The sequence below is a fragment of the Platalea leucorodia genome (genome assembly GCF_965183815.1).
Source record: "Platalea leucorodia genome assembly, chromosome: 6".
Lineage (NCBI taxonomy): Eukaryota > Metazoa > Chordata > Aves > Pelecaniformes > Threskiornithidae > Platalea > Platalea leucorodia.
In genome coordinates, this window is record NC_138828.1 from 84,432,654 (window position 1) to 84,454,330 (window position 21,677).

At 48.9% G+C, this 21,677-nt stretch overlaps 1 protein-coding gene across 2 annotated transcripts in view; it reads right to left on the bottom strand.

Moving 5' to 3' along the window:
• Positions 1-355: 355 nt before the first annotated feature.
• The window catches only part of GFRA4 (GDNF family receptor alpha 4), a gene marked incomplete at both ends in the record, with an annotated part of 72,886 nt that continues 51,564 nt past the window's right edge, over positions 356-21,677 (bottom strand). The window contains 7 exons of one of the 2 annotated variants that reach the window (XM_082316179.1): positions 356-502; positions 2,635-2,792; positions 3,053-3,187; positions 4,156-4,265; positions 7,372-7,717; positions 11,157-11,237; positions 13,877-14,155. In XM_082316179.1, the coding sequence (XP_082172305.1) occupies positions 356-502; positions 2,635-2,792; positions 3,053-3,187; positions 4,156-4,265; positions 7,372-7,717; positions 11,157-11,237; positions 13,877-14,155 (1,256 nt within the window). Of the gene's footprint in view, positions 503-2,634; positions 2,793-3,052; positions 3,188-4,155; positions 4,266-7,371; positions 7,718-11,156; positions 11,238-13,849; positions 14,156-21,677 lie in introns of both variants that reach the window. The other variant, XM_082316178.1, reaches the window with a different exon arrangement.

Here is a 21,677-nt window from a genome sequence, read left to right on the forward strand (position 1 = left end):
GCAAAAGCATTTCCTTTGCAGCTCTCATTTCTTGGCTCAACTCTATCCTTTACCTTTTCCAAGGGAATTGTCCGTGGCTCCGACCCCATCCGCAGAGAGCTGGAGAGAACAACCAAGCTGTGGGGTGGGAAGGTGGCCAGGACCAAGAATGAGCTCGTTGTCGATGATGCTGATTGTATAAAATCAAATAAATTGGCAGACGGATGAGAAGGAGGACGGGAAGCCCACGTGCTCACCTCTCCTTCCCATCCCCTCCCTCCTCTTCCCCCCTCCCCCCAAAAAAGTTACTGGTCTGGTTGTTTTGTAAAGAAACCAACACAAAGAGAGTCTCTGCCTGGTGTGCGCCTGCCTTGCTTCACATCACGAAGAGGCTCAGCACAGCAAGAGCAGGGAGAAGCCACATCTGCAGCGGAGAGGCTGCCCAGCAGGAGGGAGCTGCTGGGCTGGAGGTCCCTGATGACAGACGAGTGGAGCCCCGCAGGAGCCTCTCCTCTCCGGCCACCTACAAGAGAAAGGAGGCACATGGGGTGAGTGGAGTGGTTCTTCCCCACCTCGGTCCCTCTGAGGATTTAGGGCTTGGGGACTGCACAGTCTTCCTACATGTGTGCATGAGCAGAGGGAGCCAGGGCTAGTCTCAGCACCCCAGCTCTAGTCTAGAGGTCAGCTCAGCTCTGTTGGAGGTGGTGGCGAAGGTGGTGGTAGCTCCGTGGCATACAGCAGGGTCACCTCCTGGGCACAGCATTGGGTGTGCAGCCCACAGGTTTGGGCACTGGTTGGAGGTGTCTTTGTGTGAGGTGGGTGCCTGGATGCCCGCTCTGGTCAATGGAGAGCCATGCAGCTTATGGAGCCACTGCTGGCCAGCAGCATGACCTGGTGGCCTCTTCAGGTTGAGATGTCCCCTGGGTGTTGAATACATCTCCATGGGGCTGGTAGACATTTCACTAAGCAGCAGCTGGGAGCCAGGTGGCTTACTCCAAAACACAGTGCATGTGTTTACGTGACTGACTCCCACCCCGGGTGCCTACCCCCCGCAGACAAACCCCACCCTTCTCCTTTCACAGTGCATTGACATCCGTGGCCAAAAATTTGCTTTACTAGAGACCTCTATTTGCATTAGTTGATAACTGACATAATTCAGAGCCAAGACTCTGCACTGCTGTGAAGATGGGAAGCAGATGGACTAATCAGTCCATCGTAGCTTTCCTGCTCAAGTCCAGGGGCACCAACTTCGTTAAACATTGAACAGGGTCTGGATTCGAAGTTGAGTCCAAAGTCAAGACCCAACTCTCCGGTTTCTCTCGCAGTGTCAGCAGGGACCGTGCTCCAGGAGCACTCACACCTCAGCAGAGGGATGTGCTGCTGTCACATGGAGGTTGGCAATGTGGTAGGGCCATCCCTTACTGCAGTTGCTTTCTTCAGCTTCCCACTTGCTGGTGGCAGCAGCAGTTGGCTATCTGGGATGAATGGTCACTGATGAGGGAGGTTCACAGCTTCTCCATCACTTCCAGGATAAAGTTGTCAGTGCAAGGTATGGATCTCAGGCCACTGCTTGGATTGCACTGAGGTCTGGGGAGCACTGGCTGGAAGCAAATCCTCAAAATCTCCCAGGTGCAAAGTTTATGGCCTGATGAAAGTATGCCTGTGCTGTGCATGGCCACCCATGCCCTGAAAAGCAGTGAGGGAAGCTGAGGCCACATTTCCGCACCTCCCAACCTGCTGCTGTGTGAAAATAGAGTGGAGGGAGGTGAATCAGGTGTTTTCCCAGGAAAAGAAACAGGGAAGAGGCTTAAAAAAAAAACACGTGTGTGGAAGCTCTCTGAAGGTATCGGCTAGCCCAGCGCAAAGCCCATGCTCAGTCCTCGGAGTCTAGTTAACTGACAGCTTCTGTTACCTGAATGTTCAGCAAATCGGGGTCACTGTTAATTATTCAACAGTAAAATAATTCATTCTGAAAATTACTCTGGTGGGTGGCAAATCAAGGTCATTGCTTTTTATTTAAAAATAAAATATTTAATGCCTACTACTGCCATCATCAGTAAATTAATCTGTTATTTATTTCAAAATAATTTCAATTTAATATTAGTTTGATACTAACACTTTGCTGATGAATAGAACCTTTCATCTGAAATTTCCCAATGCTTAGCAAACCTCAGTCAGTTAAGCCTCAATGTTATGACCTCCAGGATCTTCATCTAACAAGGGAGGAACCTGTGTCCCAGGCAGCTGAAATGCTTGTCTGAAGCCGTGCAGCTGCCCTGCAGGAGGGTGAGGAGCCAAACCAGTGGTCCTGGCTCCCCTTCTACACTCCTGAAAAGCTCATGGATTTCCCAGTACCTCTAAAAAAACCCATATCTGTCTGTAGCACCCACGAAAGAAAAGAGGTGACCAACAAGCAGGAGGGCAGAGTCAGGGACAGGAGCATGTAGCCCTGTGCTTGATGTTGGGGAAAAATATGTCAGGGCATGAAGAAGAGGGTGAATCAGGGACTCCAGGAGGTGGAGGGGAGGTTGGATGTCTTCACGTAGCTGAAATGACACAGATGGAAGAGGGAGCTGAGGTGAGGAGTGCTGGAGGGCCCGGAGGAGGTAGAGACAAGGCCAACCATCTCTTGGGGCCAGGTCAGCCCTTTCCTACCTTAGTGGGCTGGAGGTGCTCGAAGATGTTCTCTCTGAGGGTCGCCACGGCTCTGTTGGCATTTCGCTCCTGCTTGTACATCTGTGTGGTGGGGGGGATGGACGGGGCCACAGCTGCATTCAGGTAGGTCCCATTGCCAAAGGCCAGAATGGCATTTTCTTTGTGTGGGAAAGAGATGAAGAAAAGTGTTGTCAGGGCAACATTTCCAAGGGAAAGCACATGCATCCCTTCTCCAGCCTCCTTTGACTGCATCACCCAAGGTGCCCGAGGGTTTTCAGAGCTTCTTTGATGAAAGCACAGGGAGCTGGACACCTATAGACTCTTGAGGACCAGGGCATCTTCATACCCTCATTCACAAGAAGCCTCACCAGCTCACGGGCAATGCTGCTGGTGCAGCAATGTGCCAGGCGATACTTACGGAGGCAGATATTGTCGGTGAAGAGATGCAGAAAGCTCTCACACTCTTCCTGCCGGTTGCCGCTGGCATTGCACGTGCACCAGGGAGCTATGCTGGAAGTTGAGTTGTCAATGTAGTTGGGTGTGATGGGGCTGCCTGCCGGGAAGGATGGAGACATGTTACTGCAAGGCTGGTCCTTCAGAAAGGGACGATGATTTCCCTCCTTGCTGCTCCCTTGGGTTGCTCTGCTTACAGCCTCAGCCGAGCCCCTCCGTGATGGCAGCACGAGAAAACCCTTCAAGTGCTGGTGTCACAGGTCTGTTGTGCTCCCAGGAGGAGAAGCAGGGCATCCGCAACCCTTTTGTTCACCCCACCACCACCAAAGCCTTCAGTCAATTAAAACGTGCCATCAGTCCAAGGAATGGGCAGCTCCTGGGAACCCAGGTTCTCTAATAACATTCAAAAACTGTATGTGAACGTGTGTAAAGGTTTCCATGCTGTCATTGAAAACGCCAAAGTCAATCTCCAGAATGGTCAGAGACAACAAAGGAAGGATTAAACCGGAATGAAATCTTGACCTAAAAAGCTGTCAATCTATCCCATCCGTCAGGATGGACCAAGTCCAATGGTCATTGGCGCTTCTCTTTGGACTCTGGCTGTGCTTGTGCTAACTGCTGCCAGCTGGGACTCTGCAGCATCTGAAAACCCAATCTGACATCCTCTGAAGTCAGCAAGATGGCAGTGGATGGTGATTTCCAGTGGCATCACTTGTGATGGCATCAGGGAACCCCTGACAGAGCAGATGCCCTGGGACAGCCCATGTATTTCCACCTGAGAGAGAAGCTGGGATCTTGCAGCAGCCCAGGGCGCATGGTTTTTCTCCCTCCGCTGCAGCTGTCCTGAAGTTACCTCATGCTCATGGCTTAGGCTCCTCTCTAGTCACCAGAGAGCCCAGCATCTCCCTGAATCCCCGTCTCGGCTCTCCAACTTACAGTCCTCATAGCTTTTAGCTGCCCAGAGCAAGAGGAGATGTTTCCCACCCAGAGGAGATGTTTCCCACCCAGAGGAGATATTTCCCACCCAGGGAGTGGGAGAGAGAGCCGCCAAAGGACGCAGTCTCTTACCGATGATGCCTGTATACGCCAGCAGACAGGCAGCATAGCTGTCCCTCCGGCAGCCGCTCGCAGCCTGCAGGGACGGCTGGCAATTAAACTGGAACTCTGCATAGCGTGACCTGATGGAGCAAGAGCACAAAATGGGACATATTGGCACAGCTGTTCGGGGCAAAAAGGGACATAACAGCACACTGGTGGTATTTACAGAAGGGAACGCATTTGCAAAATCCTTTGCTGCTGTAGGCGTTGCTAAACCAGTTTGAATGAATGTCGTTTTATGCTCTCCTGCCCGCCCCCAACAAACCCTGAAGTAGGTTTTATCCCTTTGAGATGAGACATGAATAGGTGCTGTAGTTAATGTTTTACAGGCTTCCTCTAGGACTGTGAGAAAGGTCCAGTCTTGGAAGAAATGTTTGTTTTCTGGTGTGTGAAGCTGGTTTTTGAGGGAAGAGCTGTTGCAGACAGCGAGGGAATTCATTCTGCATTGCCCTTACCTGGTTCTTGGGTAATAACTTCCCCTAGAGACCTAAGCCTTCATTTTTAGGCTGATTTGCTGAAAGAGAGAATCACCCTGGTCCAGCTTCTCTCTCTCAAAGACTGTGCTCTAAATGTAGCTGAGGTCAGCCTCAGATTAAGGGAAATGCCCAGAGGCTCAGATGTGAAATGTTCTACCCGTCATCAGGGCTGCTGCCACATCCTCTGCTGCGGGCACCCATTCTCAGGAGAAGGTTGGACTCTGGAGCCTGTGGAGCAAGAGGTGTGTGACATACAGCTCTGACCACAAGCCACTGTGCCTCAGTTTTCACATTGTCTCGGTCAAAACACCAAACCAAACCACTCAGCATGAAGCAGCTTTGAGTCACACGCTGGGCTTGTTGGTCTGAGCCATCAGGGAAGTAGGTGCGTCATTCAGACAGATTGCCAGATTGCTCTTTCCATGTGGCTCCCCTGCTAGCTTGGTTGGATAAACTCTGTAAATCATGCTGCCAACCAGATATGGGCCACCTGATTCTTTAGGGATGAGTCAGTTGTTGGCACACAGGCATCTAGTGGTGTTTAGACATTGTAGGATATCTAAGACATCCCCATGGGGCTTTCAGTTAGGACATAGGACCTACCGGAGACGCAGATCCATCTAAACAGGCATCCCATGGCCAGGTAAGAAGGCATCTCACATGGCTTTTGAGCTGCTTAGGGAACTCAAGCAAGCACTAGCACTGCCAACACTTGAAGGCAGGGCCCTGTAGATGACAACCTGCAGTGTCTTAACTGTGAACTGGGTACCTCAAATGTTTGCTCTGCCTGGACAATCTCAGAAAAAAACAAGCATGTTGCTCCTCCCAGACAGCTTCTCTCTTCCAGACATTTTGTCGGTGCTCCTGGTCGGTGTCAGCACTCCAACTCGCTCACCTGCCCACTTCTCTTCTCCTCCCCAGTCTTCTCCTTTTTTTCTCGTCTTTGTTCCCACCTTTGCCCTGTACCAACCCCTTTCTCCTGTGCCATGGCCCAGCAAACTCTTCTTGCCCAAATTTTTGCTGCATTATTTAGGGAAGGGAGGAACTGGTTGCAGGTTTTGTATTATTCATGTTGGTAGAGCCCACCCCTCCAAGCTGGGAAATTCAAGGGGTTACAGCTGTGAAGAAGCTGCAGGAGGACTAAGCAGTGCAGGCAAGGTTAGCCCTGGAGTATTTCACTCTATTTCTTTAAAAATTATTTGTTCCTAGCTCTCCTTGTGGTTTCTGCACAGCTAGGTTTGACCAGGTCACACGTCAACCCCTTGATCCCGCTCTGTCTCTTGAGGATGTTTTATATTATATATTCAGAGACCAAGAACCAGATAATTAACAGCTGTGCTGCTTGCAGGAAACAGTTTCCAGCCTCCTGGGAAGCAACAGTCTCCCCTTTGAACCTCTTCTTCCCCACTGGGCCCTCTTGTCTTGTTAGGGCGAGGGCAGTACCCGTCCGTTTCAGATTCCCTAGGTAGCCAGGGGAAATCTGAGCAAGAGCTGGTGTGGCTCAGGGGCTTTTGCATCCTTCAGATGTATAGCTCAGTTGTTCTCCTTCATCCACGTTTCTGGGGTGCAGAGGGGTGAGGGTATTAGTACCAGCCCACCCTTCCAAGATGCTGCTGCTGCTCCTCTCACCTCCCTTTGTGAAAAGATACAATTTTTTTATTGTAATTTAAAGATGATGTGCTGGTAGGGGGTGGTTGCTGGAAGTTCAGCTCAGGAAGTCCCAAAGCCCACAATAATTAGAGACTGGGACAATACTGGGAGATGTGTCCTACACTTGCTCTTGTGCTCTTCTCCAGGAGTCTGTACCTGGCCACAGGACACGGGGCTGGGACCATCACGTTTAGTGCAGTACGGCTGCTGTTACGGTCTTACATCTCTTACTGACAGATGGGCTCCACTCCCGAGAGCTGTATGTGGATCAACCTTCTGGAATATCAAAGACTTTTTGAGAAATAGAGGGGTGAAAACAGTACAGCTGAGAGAAAAACACTTAAGGGGTATGCCTGTGAGTGTGCCCACTGGGATGGGTCTGTGCATGTGTGCACGCATGGGGCTTAAATGGAAACAAAGGAGCAAACCACCCTGGCCACACACTACGTGGTGGATCTGGAGTGAGAACTGTGACGCTGAGACTCCTATTGCAATCACTAGCACATCCAGCCTTGCAGCAGAAGGGTATATTTTTTATATATATGATTAATTTTTCTAATTAAAAAAAGGAAAGCCATGGTTTTAAGGTATCTACAAGTGCCTGTGACTGTTAGAATAGCTTGGGTGCTCCTGTAGGATGCTCTGGGCTAGGGGAGATAGACAGTGAGGAGACAGATTGGTGAAAGTGGCTGCAAGCACCCCACACCACATCCCTGCTTAGCTTGCACCTTCCTGGAACTATTTCCATAGCAGGTCTTTCTTTAGGACCAAAGCCAAAAAACACAGAAAATGTTTAAAAAAGCTCCAGCATGAACTTCTCAAATCTTCTTCTGTCTGTTAATGCCTTCTATATAGAGTATGAGACAAGGACATGGGTCATGGGAAGGAACCACTCAGGCAATGGCCTATGTCGGTGGGTTGTGGTGGGATGGGTGCCTCCAGACAGGATCCTTCAGGTGGGTGCATTGGCTCTGGTCACCGGGCTGTCACCAGTGGATGAAGCCCAGGCTTGTCCAAGGGACAGCTCTCCATGTTGGCCACCCCGGTGTGCAAACATTACCTGCAGACATAGTTTTCCCGGCAGGAGTCCAGAGGTGCCAGGCAGTTGGGCTTCTCCTTGGACTCATAGGAGCAGGCAGGAACGATGGTCTGCCGCCGGCGTTCGGCACAGGCTGTGTCGTCGCAGGGGCAGAAGAGCAGCTCGTGGGTGTACTCGGGCGGCACGCGGTCGAAGAACTTGCGCAGAGCCTTGTGGCACTTGGAGCGGTTGCAGGTGTCGGCCCGGGCCAGGCGCCGGATGCAGAAGGAGACGTACTCCGTCCGCAGCCGCTGGCACATCTCATCCACGTTGCAGGCTTTGGCGGCATCCAGACACCGGTTCACCTGGGTAACCTCGTTCTCAGACCCTGTGGGGTGGTGGGAGATGGTGATGGGCTTTTGTGCTGACCTGCCCACCAGCAGCACCAACCTATGCCGAGATCTTCATCCCCATCCTGCTCCCATCCATGGCCACCTCGGTGAGACCACCACCCACTCTGGGAAAGCAGAGACCAGGGTGAAGTCTACATTTGCTCTCTGTGTCCTGGCAGAACCAAATCCCGTTTCTCTACTCACCTTTTCCAAGAGGTGTCACGGCCACACAACAAACCCCACACCCCAGCGCTGGCTCCACCAAGCTCTTACATTTAATAAAATGAAGCTTTGCTCTACCTTGGGCATCTCATAACACTTTACTGATGTGAATTAACCAACTTGAGGCCTGGGAAGACAGCAGTCACTAGAAAGTTCATCTACTTATGGCCATGACTGGACACACCAGTGGGATGAGATCTCTTCTAATGGACCTTCTTTTTCCAAAAGGTTGCTCAAGATCAAACACTAAGTCAATGGCAAAGCTGGGTCTCCAGATACATGGGTGGTCTGCACTAACCCTTGCACCCCAGACTCTCTAATCTGTGCAATGAATTTCCTCAGGCCTCAGGAGGGTCAAGTCTGGCTTTGGCAGCAGCTGTGCTTTGTTCATCCCAGGACCTGCCCAGCTGAGAGCTGTCTGGGTCTCAAAGCGCTACAACAGTGCTCTGGCTTCCCCCATCCAGACCAGTCCTGCCCAGTATGCCCACATCCTAAGCAGCGACAGTGCCTTCATGCAATGGGGATCAGAGCTACCATCCAACATGATGCCCCTGGGACCTTGGTGCTGCCTGCATGTGAGCGCATGCGGGTCTCTCCCTGCACACATCGCAAGGTCACCCCTTCGCCGGCTTCAGAGAAATCGCTCTGCTTTTCCACCCTCTTAAACAAGAGAGGAAAGAAAGCCCCAGATTAGCCGTCTGGGTGGGAGAGCAAGGGTGTGCTGTGGGGCTGCAGGGGAGGTGGAGGAAAACTTGCAGCAAGGGGGAACAATCAGGAAAATAAAGCAAAAACGGTGGTGACGGATGAGAAACACACTGTCTTTGGTAGGCAAATAGGGGTCTCGCGAGTTTATGTGCCAGTGATCTCCTCTGCAAATGTGGGGAATAGCTAAGAGGGAAAGGCATTTGTATAAGACTGGTTTTAGGGCTCCTTCAAAGAAGGACGAGGCTCTGTTTTATAGAGGGGGGAAATGCTACAGAGTCCCTGGTAGGAGTCAGTCGAGACATTAGGCTCTGTCTGATCGGACAGATAAGATGGGGGTCCTCCAAGCGTGAGAGAGAAAATGAATTTGAGGCCGTTTTTCACCTCTCTGAATTAAGCTCATGACCTGAAGCACAGTAGAAGGACTTTCTCCCCAGCAGAGAAGGATTTTTTCACAGAGAAAAAATCCCCAGAATGATAAATTTCCAATGCAGAGTCAAGCCCTATCTTTGGCTGGGAGTTAAAACCAGACAGTCACTGCTGACAAGTGTTAAAACATTGACAGTCTCTCTGAGCACTTCAAAACTGGCTGCCTTCCTTCATTTTCACTGATGTTATCAGATGCTCCTTCTCCGAGCATTTATTATTTTTCCCTTCCTGTTGTCCCCGCTGCTTACGGTGAGTTGGAAGTCAAATCCCAAGTTTTGCAGTTATTTTATGATGGGTGGAACTTTTGCTTGGTGCGTTCCCACCACGGCATTGGTTTACGCTGGGGAGCTGTCAGCAAACGTGTAGAAAACAGTTACTTGGAAGGGTTTCATTACCCATTCAGCTAATGAATCACAGGGAACATGCTAGCTTTTCTCCTCTTCCCACGCAACAACAGAGGATGTGCTTTTTTAAATCACCACTACAATTAGAGTGGAGGGTTATAATTCCATGTGTACAGTTTTAATAGTGGCCATATATTGTTTATGGAAAATTGGGTTAAAAATATCTGTTGCTCTGACTTGGCATACGGTCATGGGGATGTCTTATGTTTCAATAAGTTTTTGGGAATTTTTTTTGGTAGATTTGAGAGGGTCCTTTGGCAATGCTGACCGTATGATCCTGGGCACTGGACAGGCGTGGGGCGGCAGGTCATAAGTTATGTTATAGACAGTGTGGATGAGTATAAATAGGGGAAAAAAGGCTAAACCAGGAAACTTCACATCCCTAGGTGGATGCTGAGTCCTTTGGTACATCTCCCTGCTGCTCTGGACCCATTCGCTTTGCTGCCCAACCGGTTTCACTCTGCTTTAAAAACCTGACAATGTGTTAACCGTGCATAAAATCCCCATCCCTAGATTTCGCCATGCTCTAAAGAGCCCTGTAGGACTTTGAGTGAAAGGGGAAAAACTCTAGTAAAGAAGGCCATGACCCAGCAAACAGCTTTGTGCATGCTTCACTTTCCATGCTCAAATTGGTCAAGTGGAGTCAATAAGAAGATGTGAGGTCAGGGAGCAGCCCCCTTCCCCTCACTGCTCAGATAGTCAAGGGCTGATGGGTTAATTTGCTCCTGGACATTTTCACCTACGTGCCTTGCTGTCGCGGGGACCGCAGATGTCCGTTGGCTGCAGGGACCTGCTGCTCCTTACTCGCTTGGGTGCACTCCAGCTGTGGATGCCACCCCAGAGGCAGGCGCACATTTGGGAAGAGCTGCAACAGGACTGCTGTTTTGGCACAGAGACACACAAGGAGTACATTACCTGCTCCCAGACGGGTAGTTTGGTAACAAAAATCAGTCAGTAAATCTTCCCCATGGCTGTGGTGCGTAAGCAGAGTCGAACACTGGTTGTGGTGGCAGCTGTGATGTTGGTGATGGATGGCTTAATAGCTACCGCACTGACCTTCTGACTGCTGAGCCGGGAGTTCATGCCCTCGAGGGGGTTAAAAGGTGTTGGGCAGCTCTGCTCACGTAATTAAGGGGATTACATGATGCAGAGCAGAACACGGATCTGAGTCCTGAGGTTGCCCTCAGGGCATGGGGTTAAAGGCTGTGGCTGGGATCAACCGGTAGGTCGGGTTATTGACCTTTTTGTCTGCAGAGTTTGACCCTGTGACTGATGTGGAAGCACCTTCTCATACCTAACGATACCCAAGCAGCCCCTGCTCGGCAGGGTGTCTGCATGGCACAGGTCATCCACCTGCTATGGAGAGTCATCCCACCCATGATGGCTCATTGGAAGAGGTCTTCCTACCATGTCCCTCAGTCCCAGCCCTTCACAGTATGGACAGGAAAAAAACAAAGGATGAAAATCACAAGTGTTTCTTCCTAGGACATGTACCAGTTTAGCATAGGATTCATAAGCAGCTCCTTGGAAAAATGATTGCTAGACCTGAACTATGCAATGCTTTGTGAAGAGACCACAAGAGAGCACAAAGGACTGCGTTGTCTGTAGTGCTTAATCCCACAGCCTCTTCCCCCCAGTCTGAACCAGTAAGTGTAGGAGCATCTTCCCACCCACCTACCTGCGGTGATGGATGCCAGCCGGACATAATCAAAGCCCCTGATGAACGGCTCGTAAGGGGAACTCTCCAGTACATTCATGCCTGGGGTGAAAAGAGAAGTTGGTGAGAAGGCAACTGCGGCTCATGAGGGATGTCTGAGATGTACAAGGTTCAACAGCTGCAGCACAGGTTTGCTTGGTGCGTCCAAGGGGACGTGTGCTCTAAAGGCCATAAGTAAATGGATACTCAGAGTCACAGGAACCGATGTGAGGCCATATCCTTAGGGAAGGGAACAAGATGTAACTGGCTTTTAAAAATATATCACAGCTTTGGAGTAGAACAGCCTCTCAGGGAACTGTTGAGTTGCAACCCTCTATAGCTCAAGTCTTGGGCCCCTTTACAGGGATTGCCACTGAGGACACCAGACTGTAGCACAGGCTTTTGTTCATGGGCAGAGTTCAAACCACCAGCTCCCTACATACATGGGGTTTCCATCACCATTCTTGCTATTTCCTATATGCCCCTCCCTGGGTCAATGGTCCTCACCTGTTTCTGGGACACAGCCAGGTCTGTGCACAGGGTTGTGTGTGTGGCAATACACGCCTTCATATTTATTAACACGTCTCCCTTTCTCCTTGCCAACAGCCCTTTCTTACTTGGCATGGAGCTAATGACCCAAAGCGCCCACAGAAACTTTCCCTCTTCATTTTTAAGTTGCAGGGAAGCTAATTTTATTCAATCGGTGCTTCCCTTTCATCCGCTCAATGGTCTGTAATGCCCCGTCATCCTGATGGATACCACAGAATATTATTGAAGCAAACAGCTCAGTATCATTTTTTTTTTTATTGGACATTTAGATGGATATGGACAGCAGCAGCAGGTGTACTGGCTGGGATAAAAGGACTATCAGACCACATGCTCCGGGCATATGCTGATCACCAGCTGCGGTCAGGAAGAAATGGCTCCCAGGGTACACAGCCTTGTGCAATTACCACAGGTGCATTACAAGGCAGCTTTACACCTTCATTGAAATATCTTGCATCGTTACTGACTGGAGAGGGGCCCATTTGTATGTTCCAGCATAGCAGTTTTATGTCCTGATGATATAGCACCTTATCAGAGAATTGTTATCGGGTTGTCATCATGTTATTGTGTCTCCAAATGGGAAGGTGGCTAAACACAGGCGCGCTCAAGAGAAGCTGAGTAAATAGTATGCTTTGTAAATTCCCTGAGCACACACTTCCACAATTGATTTTATAAGAGGGCTTCTAGGAAGCTTTTTACAGCCTCCTGGGTACGTATGACTGAGAGACAAAGCCCTACACGGAGCGTGTGGATTGGCTTCCTTTCTCAGTCAATTAAACATGTGTAAGGACTCTGAAACATGTGACTATTATGAAATATATTTCCCCAGGGAAATTAAGGCAAGGAAATCAAAGGAGTGTGAATCTGCATAGCAAGTGAACCCGGTGCTTGAAAAAATGCGGAGCTCAGGACACGACAGCAGAGGAGAGGTAGGGCAGAGTCTTGGCAGTCTCTGATAACAGCTCTCACAGTCATCCCCAGCCTGGCCACCCAGCACCCATCTCCCACTTTGCATCTGGAGACCCATTTCTGGCTCCTGCCTGCTCCCAGTGCTCCCTGCCATCCTCTCCCTGCTCTTCCAGCAGTGGTCCTGGAGCTGGAAGTCATCCTGACACCACTGTCCTGCACAGCCACGTCACAGATGAACTGTGTCCAAAGCTTCAGGCCACAAAGGTCAGCAGGGAAGGGGTTGCAACGCAGCCTGTTAAGGTGAATGGAGAGGCTGGATTGCCACCTCTTCCCCAGGCTTCACTTCAATGCAAACAAGCTCACCTGGCAAGTAATTATGGGAAAGATTGGATCCTGGAGGGTGCTGAGGTCTCTTATTTCCCCAGTCAGTTCATATCACTACGCTCTGCACCCTGCAAGGTGTGGTACCCAAAAGCTTGATTAAGCAGTTCCTTGTCTGGCAAGCCTGTGCATTATAGTCTCCATCCTCTTTGTTTTGCTTGGCCTTTTGGCCTGTGTTATCACCCCTGCACCTTTCCTTTCAGTTTTCAGCCAGCAGTGTTTTATTAATCTATTTCACAGCCCATGGCTGGAAGGTTCTGTTTTATTCCCCATTTTAATTTTCATGGTGCATAAAATACTCACCAGCCTGACAAGGAAGAGTTATGGCCACTGAGGTGCACTTTTATGATGACTCTTAAAAAAAAACGTCAAAATCCAACACTTGGAACACTTGGGAACACTTTAAATTCCAACTTGGTGTCACCAGCCCCAAATCTTCACTAACCCGAAGACACTGGTGCATTTGAGAGCCTCCAAGAGAATGATTTTTTTTAAGTTCATGCTGTTTTTTCCTCAATGCCCATGCTTTGTATAGTGTTTCTGTAAAATCCACCGCTTTCATGGTCTTGGTTAGCATACTTTGATGCAAAACACACCATGCATTTCCCCAGCAAAAGATCTCAGGGTATACTGGGAACGTCATATAAAAGAGGCCAGGCTAAAAAGAAGGAAGGAGGTGTCTCAGGTTTTCAGGCTTGCTGTCCCCAAAATATCATTACGGTGGGGGTCAGCAGGTCTTGAGAGGGAATGGGATACTACAGGGGTGACCTTTTTTGCAGCTACTTTGGTGCTGGGGAGCTCTGTAGAAAGCCCCAGCAGTAATTCCTTTCTAAGATCACCAGAAATGAGCACCCTGCTCGACTGACCTTCCATCAACGTGTGGTGGATGCTCCAGTAGACACTCAAGCAGTGCTTCTCCTTTTTCATGCCTCGCTTGCACTTGCAGCCGTACAGCTGGCTGGAGAGCAGGGCCGTCACAGTGCTCCGGCACTGGTTCTTGGCGTCGGGGCCCAGCTTGTTGGCTCCATTGCCTGCGATGCATTGCCGGAGGGTTCTGAATTTGGCGCTGCAGATGGGGTCGTTGGTGCAGGACTCGCCTGCTTGAAGACAGTCCCTGCTCGAGCTGACAGCTTCCGCCATACCTTCTGCAAGAAAACCAGAGAAGGGGTGTGAGGGTGATGGAGCAACCCCAGGTGGGAAATGAATTGTATCTCCCGTGAGCTGGACCAGGCCGGGATGTCCATCTTCACATGCAGAGATGGAAATCCCTCACATCACTGTCCACTCTACAAGCAATGATCCTGCTTCTGAAGTCTTTAAATGGGCAGATCCCTCTCCAACAGGTCAACTGGAGGGTTTAAATGCTCAGACTTGCCACTCCTACTCATGGATTTCCCCCATGATGGGGCTGAAACACCTTGGCGGCTCGAGTGTGCTGCAGCACTGCTCAGCAGTGTCACAGGGGAACAGGAGTGGGTGAAAGGAAGTTGGAGGGACGTTAAGGAGACAAGACACAAGCTGAGATTCAACACCTCAACCCAGCCTTCTCTTCCATATTGCTGGGCCACCAGCAGCAGTGAGATGCATGTGGCCTCCAGATGATGAGCCAGAAGGAGAGGTCACCTCTCTCCTGGAGACCAGGTTCTTCCTGATTTCAGAGAGTGACCCCGGATGGGGTCAGCCTGGAAGCAGGATTATATGTGGCAGAGACTCGACCAGCTCCTAGTGCTTGCTCTTTCCTGCTTGGAGCACAAAATGTTCTCCAGCCACTTTGCTGCCCCAGATCTCTATCTCGTTTCTGCCTTTCAAAGTTAACAGCAGCCCAATGCTATGGAGACCCCAGCCTCTCCTCCTGGCACATGATTTAACTCTGCCTGCACCTCCCTGAAGCTATGAATGGCTCTGTGTGGGGTGTTTTGACATGGAATTAGCCCACGTGTGTCCGAGGAGTTGGCCCTTGTTCACTGTCACCACCTCCCCAGGACTCCCACCATTTTGTCTTGGCTTTTCCCAGGCTTCTGTAAATTCTCCTCAGTTACTTGTAAAAATACCAAAAGTCCTCTGTTACCCATGCTGAAAGGATAGAGGAAAGCATGGCAGGAAGACATTATTGCAACGTGTATACCAATAAACCAAACATGCTCAGTGGTGCTGTGCCCCCATGGTGTGGAGCAGACCATTTCCATGCTATTAAATGCTCTTCCTCTCTAAAGCAGGCTGGCCACATGCAGACTGGCTCCTGGGGGTGGGTCCTGGCCTGCGCTCACTCTAAGGCTCACGGCTGCATGGCTGCACCTTGGCAATGGCAGAGCCAGAGGCTGAGCCGTGCTCAGCGGGGCATGGTGGCACCCAGGTGGAGGAGAGGAGACAGGGGTCGAGGACAAGGCAAACTGCACGCTTTCCAGTTGGTGTGATGCTCTGGAGCATGTTGACGTAGGTCAGGCATGACTGCACCATGGCTTGGGGGAGTGATGAAGAGGGAAACCTGGTTTATGGAAGGGGAGAATCGGTCCCCATGCCTATAACATAATTTTGGATCCTGCTGTACTAGAAAAACAGAAACTCCTGTCATGACCTTAAAGGACGACTTGTCAAATGCTTCCCAAAGGAACTCCTTGTCCCCAACAGAACTTGTCTTCCCTTTGGATAGGAACCAGAAGGATAAGGATACTTTACCCTTCATGGGGTAGATAAAGCGAGGGCACCTTCTGGTTTTTGAGTCCCTCCAAGGTCTGCTCCTGGTGAGACCCAACTCGGACAACATCATTAGAAAATCCCGTCTCTTGGGAAAAATGCAGGGCCCTGATTTCCATCTCTGAGGGCTTCATGAGATCTCCCCTCTCTCCAAGAGTCTGTTGATCTCTCCATAGAGTCCCTTTTTCCTCCTTCCACCTGCTACCTCTCCTGCCCTGAATTCCTGCATCTGCCTCCACTGCCCTCCCAGTTCACTCCTTGAGCCCAGTATATCCATTTCTCTTCCCTCAGCAGGCGCAGGGTGTTTGCTAAGAAGGAGCTGCTTCTGTTGCTCTTGATTAGAGTAGGAAGTAGCAGCTGGAGTTCAGATATTTCAATTACGTTTATTACAAATTTTGGGTGAACCCACCAGGAGGTTTCCTCCTGAAATATCCCAATGGCATCTCAAATGCAAAACCTTTCTTCAAACTCCAGACTATTTCGAAGTGCCTCATGGCCAACATCAAGCTTTCAGTTATCTCAAATCTCACAACACCTCAAATTTGAATTCTCCTACCCCTGATTTATTCATAGACCTGGTTTATTTAGCACTCAAGGCTTGTTTGGATCTGCCAAATGTGGAGAGAGAAATTATTTCCAACATGTAGGAAACTCTGCCTTGGGCTGTCATATCTTGACAAACTCCGAACACAAGGAACCAGTTTCCTTGAAATATCACTTGGTCTGCAATTTCACTGAGATCTATAAAATGAGCCGGAGCTGCTCATAGTCTCTGCTTTCAGACAACACTGAATTTCCCATGCACATATCTGAGCAGAATCCATGGGGCGGGGGGAAAGAGCGTTTGACGTATTTTGCCCTGGCTTTCTCCAAAGAATCTCCTCTGGACAAGGATAAAGCACGGCAGGTTTTATTCTAGAAGAGATGACTTTGTCAGTGTCATGTCAGCTGCTAGAAAAGTAGGTTAAAATAGAAATTATGACCCTCTTTCCCCTCTCTGCTACATGAATTGCAGAAGATACTCCCCAGGATGGTTATAAACACAGCCAGCCTGTAAAAGCGGTAAAACACTTTGGGATCCCACTTTAAATAAATCAAACAGATTGACCATTGGAGAAATTTTCTTGCAAAATTTTAAGTAAATATATCCTCAAGCTGAGATTTGCTTCATAGAACAAAGGTCAGGGGTGAATATTTACAGCCCAAGCCCAAAGCATAAAACACCCCCATTCAGACTTTACGGCAGAGGTGCTTGAAGCAACTTGGAGCGTCACGAATGACCCGTTCCATAATCATGTCACTTAAAAACCAAATCATTCAGGGGCTTTTATTGTTAGCGATGTCTTTGCAACTGAGACAACATAACACCACGTTTTCCTTCTCACACTACCCCTGAGAGAGTAATTTTATGCAACATTAAGAGACTGCCTCTTAGGGAAAAAAAATAATCTCTGTGACTTATAAAATAGATGGTGCTTCCTAACAGGCAGGGACAAAAGCAAAATCAGGTCTTCTCTCCCAAAGATGGAGTGGCCTTTCTGGTTTTTCCTTCAAAACCAGCACCTTGCAGACTCTCCACCGCGGGATTTTCCTCCGCCTCTGCCCCGACTGACTGGGGGGCTCGGGATATGCACTGGGTTGTGCATGGCTTGGGTTTTCTGTGCCTCTGCTTTTCTAATAGCAGACCTTCCAGCTCCCTCTGCTCTCTTTAAAAGGCCATTTGTCTGGATTTTTATTCCTCGCTTGCTGCTAATTTCACGCTGTTTACAGTGGGCAGATGGAGTAATGAGTTTATTTTCGCATCCTGTTTGTAGCTATGCTGCACATCTGTTTCTGCTCTTGCTTACCTCAGTGACACTTACATAAAGTTACTCCTAGTGTGCGGGAGTAAGAGAAAAATCCAGCTCTTCTGCCTTGACAGATCCTTGGTTCTTCTTATATGGGTATCTCAAAGAGCATTTTGTTGAACAAGAAGGTCTGACTCTCCTCCAAGGAGACCATTTCCTTCACCAAGGACATGCAGCTGTGTCTGGGGTAGAGAAGTGTGAAGGTGACCCCATGTGCCAGCTGGGAAACGGCAAACAAAACGCCTGGAGAGCACCAACAAGGGGCCCTGCCACTCTGCCTTTCTGATCCAACCAACACTTGGGCTTCAGATGTTTTAGGAGGAAGCACAGCATTTCTCATGGTGCTGTTCAACACAGGGCTTTGGGATATGTCCCCCTCCCCTCCAGTTTTTGTATGTATTAGGTGTGAATCCTTTTATATCCCTGATTCATGCACACTCCTAGGGAGTGATGAACACATTATTTCTACGACAAGCTGTTGACTCCAGGGTGTTTGGTGTTTGCTTTTACAATATTTGCTGCTAAGAGGAGAATAACTATCCAAAATCTCCAACAAAGCAACAGGAGTGGTTTATTACCCCTTTAGGTTAGTTAGACATCTTTTGCATAATTCTTCCTAAATCAAGCCTGCCAAATCTTGCACTATGAGTACAAGTATGATGTGGAAGGCTCCTGCCTCTCACTCCCCTCGTGCCCAGGCTGGATCTCCTGTGCTCATGAATCCTCCATGCTGTGGGATCCCTTCTGCTCTGCCACCTCATGTGCCTGCTGCACTTCAGAGGTCTCCTGCTGACCAGACACACCACATGCAACATGTCACGGTGCACGAGAAGCTGTCTGTCTACAAGCCTTGGTTTGCCTGCAAAGCTGGATGGGTCTCCTCATGCCAGAGTCAGTCTGCCAGCCGGCACATAGGCCATGTAAATGGCTGGGAGAGGACATTGCAAAATCTACTTGCATCCTGTGCTAAGGAGACAGACACCTGCAGAACCGGGGTCTAAACCTGAGGAGGGCACCAGACCATCTCTCTGTGTTCAGCTGGGAGAATTGGTCATCACTGGGCAATCCTAATAGGCTGGGTCAAATCAAATCTGTGGGATAGATGTTAGTGCTTGCTAATAGGCAACTTCCTGATATCCAGAAACTTTCAACTTACCCAAAACTGTCAGAAATAAGTTATTACACATAGTTGTCCTGGAGTGAAAAATGTTGGGAAAGGGAGTCTGGAAGAAATATTCCTAGTATTTCGCAAATATGCATAAACGAATAGCGATGCATGAATGGGCGCAGGTGGCTAATGCAAGTGGTCGCTATGGACTATGGTTTCACATCATGATTTTACAGTCAAGTGTTCAGGATCACCTAAGGAACAAGCCCTTGTACACAGCTCAAACTTCATTTCCCATTTACTGTTGAAATAGCTGCAGAGTGTGCAGTGGACTGCTTTTCCTCCAAGTGCATACATTGGACATGCCTCCACCTGCATACCTTAGATTTTTTTCCAGGAGTGCAAGAAGTCACGGCTCACAGGTGTCCCCCTCTTCAGGGGCCTCATTTGCAATGGGGTTGAGGCACTCAAGCGTGCTTGAGACACGCAAGAGAGGCAATCCTACACTGGGAATTCATTGTCTGCATTGCACTAACCTGTACTCACTTGGGTTCATGTCATTGGAAAAAAACCCTGCACCCTGCCTGGTCTGGGGGGAAGCGTATAAAGCATAACAGTGCTTCGCCAGTAAACACCTCTGCCGTACTGATGGTCCTTCCCCAAACCTGCCTGAGAACAGCCCTCCCAGGAGATCCCACACACCTTGCCCAGAACTTGTAGCTGTCATCTGGATTTCCTAGTGCCCAGCAATCCCCTTCGGGATGCTGTTCCTCAGGCAAGGGAAAGTTCCCTTCCCTTCCGTCTGTTTTGCCCTGGGCTTGGTGCATGGTCACTGCTCCAACACCATGAACTCTTTGAGGGCGGGCTTACTGTTTTGCTGGATTAGATCAGAGCGGCTCACGCGAGGAAGATGACGCTGTTCATTTCTATGAGCCCTCTGTGGATTTAGATGGGTTTACAAACATAACACATGCGTAATGAAATCCCACAGCGCAAACTGATCTTCTTTTGTTAGTGATTCTTCCCAGTCAGCACTGGGGTAGTGGAATTTGCTGAGAACAACTCAGGAATGTAATGTCTGAGGGTGTCAAAGCAACGCCGGAAAGTTCAGGCCAACAACATGCTGCATGTCTCAAGCAGGCATTAAAAATATGCTGCCTGACTCTTTGTACCTCCAGCTCTGACCTTTCTCCCCTTACTTTCAGGTTATAAGCAATCTTTTGTCTGTATTTTCTCAGTGCCTTCAAGCAGGACACTTTACAGACACTGAGGAAATACAAATAAATACAATAACACTCACTAAGTGTTTCCTTCTCCTCTAATAGCTCATCCACGTAGAAGATAATTTACTCATTGCATGAAATCAAAATCAGAAGAAACCACAGTCCTCTGATCTGTCTTGCTGCTTATCATAGACTAATGCAGGACACCTAGATACCTTCAGAGAAGCCTGAAAGCTTGTGATGTCCTGTAGGTCGAGACCCCTGCTGTGGTGGGAATGTTATTAAGCAAGCCATCCCACCGGTCCTTTGGCATGATGGATCTGTGCAAGTCAGATGATGCACAAACAATTTTAGTGGGCTATTCTCTGCCCTGTGAGGACTTACAATGCAAAGCGAGAGAGAAATGTGATGGCCACAAGTGTTAAATGAAAGCCAAAGAGGGCTCGGTGAGTCGCGTTTTGGACATCTGCTGAGATGAACTCAATAATCCCCCATTTGTCTTTGACAGCCCCTCTCATCTGTAGATCTCTTAGCCATTTGCCAAGGAGATAAGTGTCACTCTGACTTTGATGAAGCCTGAAAAGATGAAGCAATTTATTTTTACCCCACCAAGTCAATGACTAGAACCTGACTGGAAAAAAAAAAAAAAAAATCATGGGCTGGGGCATTAGTTATTGGATTGTGTTTGCAGACTTTCAAGTTGGAAGAAAATCCAAAGCCCTCTGGGTGTCTGTGGTCTGGTGAAGTTACATCATGCCTCCATTACCCTTAAGGACAAAACAATTCTTCATGAAAACTCTCATGATAACTTGGGGTCAAGTCTCCCTAGATATCATTACTCTCCTAGACTAACACATCCTTTTTGACAAGGCTTCAGCCTTTGTTTTCTAAAGATGCCTCTGGAATGCCCCTTCCTGCTGGACTGACTCAACCAGACCAACCACTGAATCAGCTATAAACAATATTTTTATGAAAGGAAGATGCAAATCAGACCGTCACGCTCAGTGCATGACCTGGTTGCAAATAGTTGTGTACCTATTCCAAATAAGATTAATCCATCTGACCAGAAAGAAGGCTTAAAACTTTTGAGCATCCATGAAGCCTCAAACTGGGTACACGCTATTCTGAAATGTGTCCTCTGAAGATCCTATCGTACAACAAGATACTAGTTTTGGCAGTGAACTTGGTTCATGTCACATTCATTGCTTGCCAAAATTTGGGGACACCATTATATTGATATATCAGGGGGCTTCAGTCCCTGATTTCTGGTGTAACAGAGGTGCTTCCCCCATCCCAAAGCTAACCAGTTATACCACTAACAGGAGACAGTGGTTAGTGGGGCTTGTGATCACTAGAATCGTAACACAGGTGTGTAAAAATAAGCATCCCATCCTGTGGGATAACCAAGGGTCTCTGGACATCAGCTCCTTGTCTGCGAAGATAAGAGCACATCTAGCAGAGAGCTGTAAGGACAACTGTATTAAAGACTGTGAGGTCTCAAGGGCTAGAGGAGATCTCTAAGTACTTAAAGGAAATACATATAAGACCACAAGTTCCACCTAGGTTTGGCTTTAAAATGTCCTGGCCACATGGTAGAAACATAAAGATTCTCTGCTGAGGCATAGTAAAGCAAATTTAGACCCAAAACTGCTCCTTTTTGGGTTTAACTCTGGCTGCGTCTGCTTCATCATATCAGCTTGTCTTCTGTTCCCTTTCTGACCTCTCGTGTTCCTCATCCAGAGATCTATGTGCTGGACAGGGCTCAGACATACCCCTATTCACCCAAAAGATGGTG